General features: G+C 31.7%; 2 protein-coding genes across 2 annotated transcripts; both read left to right on the plus strand.

Annotated features, from left to right (window-relative positions):
- Nucleotides 1-1,696: 1,696 nt before the first annotated feature.
- LOC146925807 (beta-glucuronosyltransferase GlcAT14C-like) lies at nucleotides 1,697-6,387 on the plus strand. The gene is made up of 4 exons (XM_085758267.1): nucleotides 1,697-2,438; nucleotides 2,815-2,890; nucleotides 3,057-3,172; nucleotides 5,568-6,387. The coding sequence occupies exons 1-4, from the start codon at nucleotides 1,922-1,924 to the stop codon at nucleotides 6,119-6,121; spliced, it is 1,263 nt and encodes a 420-aa protein (XP_085614393.1). The 5' UTR covers nucleotides 1,697-1,921; the 3' UTR covers nucleotides 6,122-6,387.
- A 1,140-nt stretch (nucleotides 6,388-7,527) lies between these two features.
- On the plus strand, nucleotides 7,528-7,866 carry LOC146925808 (uncharacterized). Its single transcript, XM_085701769.1, has one exon. The coding sequence runs from the start codon at nucleotides 7,528-7,530 to the stop codon at nucleotides 7,864-7,866; it is 339 nt and encodes a 112-aa protein (XP_085557895.1).
- Nucleotides 7,867-8,743: the final 877 nt, after the last annotated feature.

The raw sequence follows: 8,743 nt of genomic DNA on the forward strand, positions 1-8,743 counted from the left end.
TTGTTGGATAGCACAACTCTGGCCTAATAGTAGGGTCTCATTAGAAGTGCAATTATGGCCCAAATGACGTTAGGCAAGCATATGCATTTGACTATTACTTTTTTCACCCTATTTATTTCTCGCGTGCCCTACTTTTTTACGAAAATGCCCATGAGGTTTTCGGATTTAAAAATCCGAAATGATTTTTCACTAATTCGGATTTTAACAATCAGAATCTCTCACATTTCAGCAGTTTTGAATTTTGCTTTTAAAAAAACGAAAAAAAAAACAAAGTAAAAAAAATGCTAAAAACCTGTCAAATAAAAATATAAAAATACCATAAAAAATTTATAAAAATCAAATAAAACTAATGCAATTTTTTTTTCTTCAGATTTTTCTGAGAAAATGAAAAATAAAAAACATAAAAAATGAGTTTAAACGATGAAATTTTGAATTTTGAGGGGCGGAGTCTCGTAGAAAGTCTCTTCTAGGGGAGTCTTGATCCTTGATTTTTTCCTGATTTTCTTGGGAAGTTTCGGAACAATCCGATCAAGTAGCCCAGAAACCAGATTTTTGACTAAGAACAGCTAACAATGACCCAAAACAGAAGGATGAGAGTTAGGAAGATTAATATTGTCCTTAAAATGACTATCCATGTTACAAACATGTTCAAAATTTGTGCTGATACAATTCAGATTATATAATTGAAAACTGTTTTTCCCTTGAAAAATGGTGTTTAAGGGGTGTTCAGATTCTATAATCTGAAAAATTCAAGGAATGCACCCTCTTTTTTGAGGTTTTCAGATTATAAAATCCGAATTGTTGAAAAACTCATTTTTTACACCCCATAACAAAGGAAAAACTCAACTCAGATTCTTAAATCCAAAAATCACAGGGGCATTTTTGGAGGAAAAAATAGGGCGCGCGAGAATAGCATAGGGTGGAAAAAATAATAGTTTATTCATTTTATTTTATGCATTAGAAGTTTTTTTTTTCATTTTATGCATTAGATTTTTTTTTAATTCATTGTATTATTATTTTTTGAAATGATTAATGTTAGTAGTGAGTTGATAAATTAATTTTTTTTCTTCGTTCGAGCTTGAACTAAAAACCTCTACATCTTTAATGTTTAGCTTAAACCAATTCAACTACCCAGCTCCAATTAATTAAATTAAGTATATAAAGCAAAACAAAAATTGGGGAGGCTAGATGCTAGATTATTTGGAGCTCTCTTTGAACCTCCAAAATTAGTTATGTATGTTGGGGAGAAAAAGTTTTCTTATTTTATTATAATTTTTAAATAAAAAATTGTAAATTTTATCTTGTTAATCCTTTATCTTTATGTGTCCCTCCTTTGTTGTGTTGTCTTATTTATCATGTTTCTTCATGAATAATATACCAAGTAAATTAGTATTCTATTTTTTTTTATAGTAAAATTGGCATTTTATTTTTGCAATAATTTCTATCATAATGTAAATGATCCAAATAATAAAATTTAGTACTATTGCTTTCATTTCTGTCAAAAAAGGCACTATTCTATTCACTTTGACACCAATTGAAAAACACAAAGATAACATAAATTAATAGTAGATACCATTTTAATCACTAAAAACTTGTTTATATAAACCCCTTTTTCCATATAACTTTTAATTAGTATATTAATTTCCAATTCCACTTTTGATACCTTCAAGTACAAGTTTTCAAAGGTTAGGTACATGTTTCAACATCCCTCACCTTTTTCTTTCTCAATCACATTCACACCCTTCTACACTGATTTTTCACCTTACTCCTCTCACTTTTAAGCTCAACCATTGATCCAAAACATTATGCTATTAAACATACAAGTTTATCTCAAATCAATGTATTTTCCATCTTTATATCATGGATTTTGCTATTTGATAAATCTTTGATTCTTTCTCACATCCACAAGACAAGCATTTCAATGAGAACATCAAAATTTGCATGTCTTCTAATTGTTTCTGTTTGTTTGCTATTATTTGCAACAGTTTCAAGATTGAATATTCCTAATGTCTCTTATTATGCCACAGTCACAAATTTACAACAACACTACAATGATCCTAAGAAAGTTCTTGTATCAAAAGGAAAAGGGTACCTTCCTGTGTTTGCATATTGGATTTTCGGCACGAAAGGAGAGAGTAAAAAGATCATAAGATTGTTGAAAGCTATATATCATCCAAGAAATCAATACCTACTTCAACTTGATGATTGTTCATCTGACTCTGAAAGAATGGATTTAGCTCTTTATGTTAAATCTCATATGGTTTTTGAAAAATTTGGAAATGTGAATGTTGTTGGGAAGAGTTATGCTATAAATAAGATGGGATCTTCTTCACTTTCTGCTTATTTACATGCTGCTGCTTTACTTCTTAAAGTGAACTCAGATTGGGATTGGTTCTTCACCTTAAGTGCTTCTGATTATCCTCTCATGACTCAAGATGGTATGTTTTGTTAATGTTTATGTGTTATTAACATTTTTGTTCTAATGTTCATGATAATTTAGTGATAAATATCCATGAGTTTTGTCACAGATTGAAGTCAATTTAAATTTTTGAGTTGATAAAGTAAATGGCAATATTCATAATTTTGTTTTTTAGTTGGTAAAAAAAAATCGTACTTCTTAGTCATCTTAAATTTTCCGTCGGCATTTTTAGTTTGTGTTAAGATTTTCATTAGTATTTATAGTTCTTGTAAAATTTTCTATCATAATTATTTTGTCCCTATGAGATAAGAAACGAAATTCTAGATATTTATAGACATCGTTTACTTACCAAAAAAGATAGTGATCACATTCATATTCAAATGAGCTTTGTGCAGATATCCTTCATGCTTTCACATCCCTACCCAAAAATCTCAACTTTATTCATTACACTAACAAGACACTACGTAACGAGTAAGTAATTTCCAAGTTATAAGGTTTCGATTATTTCCTTAATTATAATCCCATGTTACAAACACAGTTTTAATAACACAATCATAGTGAATGTTGTAAAAATGGGAACAATAATTTTCAAATATCTCAATCATAGTGTTATAAAATAGTTGATGACATTATGCAGGCAACGAAACATGAATCAAATAGTGGTAGACCCAAGTTTACATGAAGAAAAGAGTAGTTCACTTTACTTTGCTGTTGAGGCCAGAGATACTCCTGATGCTTTTAAGATATTTCGAGGTCAGCTTACTTTCAAGAACATTCTAATTAGATATAAGATATATTATGAAACAAGCTTGATGATCGACTACTGAGAGTTAACAACAGTTTTTAGTGTGTGTTTGAATTGGTGGTGAAATTGGCAAATTATGATCAACCATCATAATTTTGGTAAAAGTTACAAATCTTAATATTCACAAAATTAACGTAATTTTGTCAAACTCACTCTCAATCCAAACATATCCGGTCACTTATGGTGCGTTAAAACATCTTAGTTTTAATGCATTAGTCACATATTAAAAAACAAACTGATATATGAATGTTGCTCTTTAGACACCTAGAAAGGTTGAACGGTGGTTAATTGCCGTTCGCTTCACTTTTTAAATCGGTTAAACTGATTTAAAAAGTGCGTAACGACAGTTAATGCTCGGTAGGTTTATGTGTGCAATTGCTACGTGAGCAATCGTCTTAATATATCAGACTTGGATTTCTTACCGTCAAGAGAACTTTGCATTCTCACAGTCACACAATTTTAGTAGTCAAATTCACTTTGAATAGTTCAAATCTAAACTCAATTAAATCTAATCTAACTCATCTCAAAATACAAGTTATGAGATCTTCGATCGTCTAACTGTTGAGATATTTGACTGCATCAATTATGAGTATATCTAACAAAGCATGTTACCTATGGTCCAAGTTTGATTGTTGTGGAACATTAGGTTCAATTTACATTAGATATTTTAGATGATGAATATCTATTTTCTAGAAGGATATAGATATATCCATTAGGGTGAATCAATGGTTAGTTTGTAAGATGGTACCTTGTTCGTGAAGGTTGTATCGATGTAAGTTTGGACGGTTCTTCCTTCAATAATCAACGAACGCGGGTTATGGAGGCTTTTTAAGAGATGATAGTGAAGTTTGGTTATATGGTTTGTTTTCTTCTTCTCAATCATGTGGTAGAGCTTCTAAATTGTTAGTAGAACCCTCAACTATTTAGGGCGGCATTCTTTTGGCCTGAGATCTTGGTTATATGTCTATCGTACTCTAATATTGCTTTGGACTTGATTTCTAATTGCAATCATCAAAAGGATTTCCATCCCAGTGCTACTTTACTTTCTTTCTTCATTAGGAAGCTAATTTCACTCCCTTGGTTGGTGAATTTTAACCATACATTGAGAGAAGGAAATGAACGTGTTGATTGATTGGCTAAATTTAGAGCTAATAACATGAATACTTTGAATTTGTGGACTTCTCTGCCGCCTCAATTGAATCTTATCTTTACTTAAAACGTCTCCGGAGTTTACTACAACGAGCTTCTTAGTTTCTTTGTTGTTTTTGTTTTTTCTTTCCTTATGATAAAAAAAAAAAAACGAATGAAGTAGTTTTAAAGTTATTTACTTCCATTGACCTGACTTGCTTCCCCTATAGGCTAGAACACCATCCACCATGCATATTGATATTGTTAGAACATAGTTTAGGTTAATGGCAGATTTTTTATCGTTGTCATGAACAAAAAATCAACATATAGGTGATTAGTAACGTTTAAAATATCCTTTAACAAAAATAACGTTTGAAAATAAGATATATAGGAGCATAATATCATTAAATAGATAAAAAATTAGATTCACAATTAATTGTGTTTTTAGTGTTTTTTTTGTCAAGTAGTCTAGTGGTTACAAATTTATCTTTTTAAGGTGAATAAATAAGTGTGAGTTCGAACTTCAATCCATACATATATTATTCAATGTCTCCGCCAATTTAACTAAGTTCACAAAGACTATTTTTAATGTTTCTGTTTTGTTCCCTTCCATTCGATTTCCTCTCATTCCACTCAGCTCCCCCTCATTTTAGAATATCCAAACAGAACCTTAACTTTTATTATCTTTTGGTGCATTTCATCTTTATTATAGGTACCACAAAAAAGATGTACCGTACATTGGCTCTTAAGAAAAACTGAATAGACAAAATATATACCACGAGATTTTTGTCCCTTACGGAAGTATATACACCAAAAGTAATTTGAGTGTATCCGTCTGTGAAGCTCGGATACTGTCATGGATACCGGACACGATACGGACACTGACATGCCAACACTACTAATAATTTGAGAAAATCACATAATTCGGTGTACTTATATGTGTCGGTGTCAAACACGACACGTGTCCGAGATCGAGACATACCTACTCCGAGGAGTGTCCATGCTTCACAGGTATTGGTTAATAATGTAAATAAGTTTTAAGAAATAAAACTATGGCATAACAATGCATTGATATATATGACCTTGGATGATTTTTACAAACTCTTTTAAGGAATATTGTGTAAACAATTAGTGTAAAACGTGTTTTCCATATCAATTTATAGTTGTTAATTAGTAGTAATTTCTAATGCATTTAATCAATTAATTATTTAATAGGTTCTCCTTGGATGATTCTTACAAGATCTTTTATGGAGTATTGTGTGAATGGATGGGACAATTTACCAAGAAAGCTACTAATGTTTTTCAGCAATGTGGCTTATCCTATGGAAACTTATTTCCACACAGTCCTATGTAACTCTCAAGAGTTCAAAAACACCACAGTGGACAATAATTTAATTTTTAGTCTTTTTGACATTGATCCATCAGAATCTCAATTACTTGATATGTCACACTATGATACAATGATGGAAACTGGTGCTGCATTTGCACGTCCATTTGGTGAAGGTGATCTTGTTCTAGAGAAAATTGATGATTTGGCTCTTAATAGAACTTTAAATGGATTTGTTCAAGGTGAATGGTGTTCAAGTTCAAATTTAGAGATAAATAAAACTACAAAGGTTATAGAAGATGAGGAAAGTGTATGTTTAGTATATGGTAACATTGATGTTGTAAAGCCAGGATTGTTTGGCATCAAACTTAGAACTCTATTAAGTGAAATTGTTAATAGTGGGAGATATAGAGCTAGCCAATGTCAATTGCAATTAGTATGACAAAAAAATGTCAATGTTGCTAGAATCACTTTTGATGGTGAATTCATTTTTAACCAATTTTAACTAAATGGGCTATTTAGGATTGGAGTTGAAGATTAATTCAACATTGTGCCTTGTTTGCAATTTGTTTCCATTCAAAACTAAATTTGCTCATTTTGGTTCTTTTCTATGTTTTTTCATGAAATGTTGTATGATTTTCTAAATATTACTCAATTTAAGTTGGAGTTATTTGTACTTGAGATAAGAATAAATACTCATTTCAGTCACGAGAAAACTATGATACTCAATTTAGTTCTTGAAAAAAATAAAACCAGTTTTACTCTGTAAGAATAAAAAATTATGACAACTTAGTCTTTACTTGAATCACCATAAAAAAATGGACGATTTGGTCATCGACAATAATATTTAAAAAGAGACAATATGCTCCACACGAATGAAAATATCTCTGAATAATTTTGGCAAAACTATTCATTTGATCCCTTAGCTTAATTTTATGTAAAGATTTAGTCATTTTTTTCCCACGTCATTTTAGTCAATCACTCAAGTTTTGATCAAGTGAGATAAATAGAATATACTCCATAATTTAAGCCATTTTGGTTCTTCACCCATTTGAGGACTATCTAGTAAAAGATTGTTTCACTCATAGTTCAAGTTTTGGCTTTACCAAAAAATTAGACCTTATATAATTGAAATTAATTAATTTTTTGATTTTACCTCTTAATTACTAGTCCAAATTTTAAGGTTACTTATAGCAATTTAGCAGTGGTATTTCAACTCAGTCTCCTAGGTGGTGTAACCCAATTTCCATATTTTCTCAAGTTCATCCATTGCAGTTCGTATCCTCATTGATTGTTCATACAATCTCTGAATTTTCAAAGTAGCCTTTATTTTATTTTTTTATGAAAGGTCAACGATGAAAACACATTGTTGTAGAAGGAAGATGAGGAGAGAGTGTGAGACGATGGTGTGAGAAATTGTGAATGTTTGAAGGGTATTTATAGGGGAAATTTGTGAAGAATGAGTTGCATAGAGTGTAATGACTCTTAATTATGAGTCAAAAGACGTGTTCAAAGGGTTTTACCAGCCATTAAAGCTGGTATAACCCTTTGAAAAACGTGTTCCATGAGTTACTCTTGTCGTCCAAAACTCTGACTTGTTTCGAATATTATCAAAGTTTTTCCAATTATATAATCCGAAATGCTTCAATAATGGGTGAAAATGAGTGCAACTTCACACTTTGTGTAGGGTGAGGGATATTTCGGATTATACAATCCGAAATAGTTCAAGACATGATTATTTTTTGTGGTCCACATTGCACCGACAGTTTCTGTGGTCCATAACCCCATAATCTTCTATAAATAAGTGTGCATGTTTTCTTAAGCAGTAAACCACACCAAAAAAAAACCATGGAAATTCTTGTCATTGATCCGAACACCAAGCTAGTTGCAGTTTACTACAACGGGGGAAAACCACCCCATTTGTTCAGGATTCTCACTAATGTCACGCTATTCGGATTGAAGGATCAGTTGGATCAAATCAACCGTCAACTCAACCAGAGAGACACGAAGAGGGTGGGTGGTGTTTGCTATCGACGTCCATCGACCGACTCAGCCGGAACTCTGCGCTTCAGCCGGATGAAGCTCAAGAACTACGACGATGTGAGAACTATGTTCTCGATATTTGGTCAGTACAATACAAAAGGACCAATCGAGTTGGACGCTTCATTGGTAAGATATGTTGAATAAATTCATAAAAGTTTGATCCGGTTCAGGAACTATGATGAGATTAGGGCTCTGCTAGAGAAACCCGACGAACAAATTCGTTTAGCTGATCCGTGATCTTAAACTTTTCTTATTTTTTCTTAAACTTTTTTTAGTTTTAGGAGTGTTTATGATGTCATGGTCATCGCTGACCGTTCATAGAATTTAAGTAATTGTTTTGCACTTTATGCGGGGATTCTATGGGGGTCAGCAGAGACCTTTGATATCAAATATAACACAAAAAATATTGTTCGTTTTATTTCAGATTCTAAATTCCGAAAATACCTAACAATATGTTTCAGATTTTAGAATCCGAATAGACGATATTTTTTGGAAGAAAAAAAATATGACGCACGAGAATAGCATATGATTGGAAAAGTAAAAGCCTAGCTTATTAGGGTTTTAATAACTTATAAGTGGGCTTGGGCCCAAAAGTAGTAGCAAAATACAAGCAAAAAATAAGAAAACATAATATAAGGTTATTTTTACTTTTTACCATGTCAATTATTTTTATTAGGTATATTAAGCCTAAACTTTTTCTGTCCTCGTGAGCTTAGCTCAGTTGGTTTGGACAATGCATAAAATATGCAAGGTCCGGGGTTCAAATCCCGACCACCACAAAAAAAAAAAAGCCTAAACTTTTTCTTTATACTTAACACTATTTATTATTATTTACCATTATTTACCTATTAATTATCCGATTCAACCAATTGAACCGGTATTTACAATAACCTACCTTTGGAATATATGATATAATATTATATAATGTTCTGGACCGGTCAGAAGACCAATCCAACGATGACATGTGGCCAAAATTGATGCATGTCACCGCAGTAAAGCACACCTTCGTGCATCAGACACC

This window comes from Medicago sativa, chromosome 4 (assembly GCF_051527215.1).
Source record: "Medicago sativa cultivar Bolivia chromosome 4, Bolivia_mono, whole genome shotgun sequence".
Lineage (NCBI taxonomy): Eukaryota > Viridiplantae > Streptophyta > Magnoliopsida > Fabales > Fabaceae > Medicago > Medicago sativa.

What these genes read in the sequence shown, in the direction of transcription:
- LOC146925808 (XM_085701769.1), top strand. Translation starts at nt 7,528, where the DNA reads ATGGAAATTCTTGTCATTGATCCGAACACCAAGCTAGTTGCAGTTTAC.
- LOC146925807 (XM_085758267.1), top strand. Translation starts at nt 1,922, where the DNA reads ATGAGAACATCAAAATTTGCATGTCTTCTAATTGTTTCTGTTTGTTTG. An exon ending in TCCTCTCATGACTCAAGATG is followed by an intron (nt 2,439 to 2,814) that starts GTATGTTTTGTT and finishes AGCTTTGTGCAG; the next exon opens with ATATCCTTCATGCTTTCACA. An exon ending in TGCTTTTAAGATATTTCGAG is followed by an intron (nt 3,173 to 5,567) that starts GTCAGCTTACTT and finishes ATTATTTAATAG; the next exon opens with GTTCTCCTTGGATGATTCTT.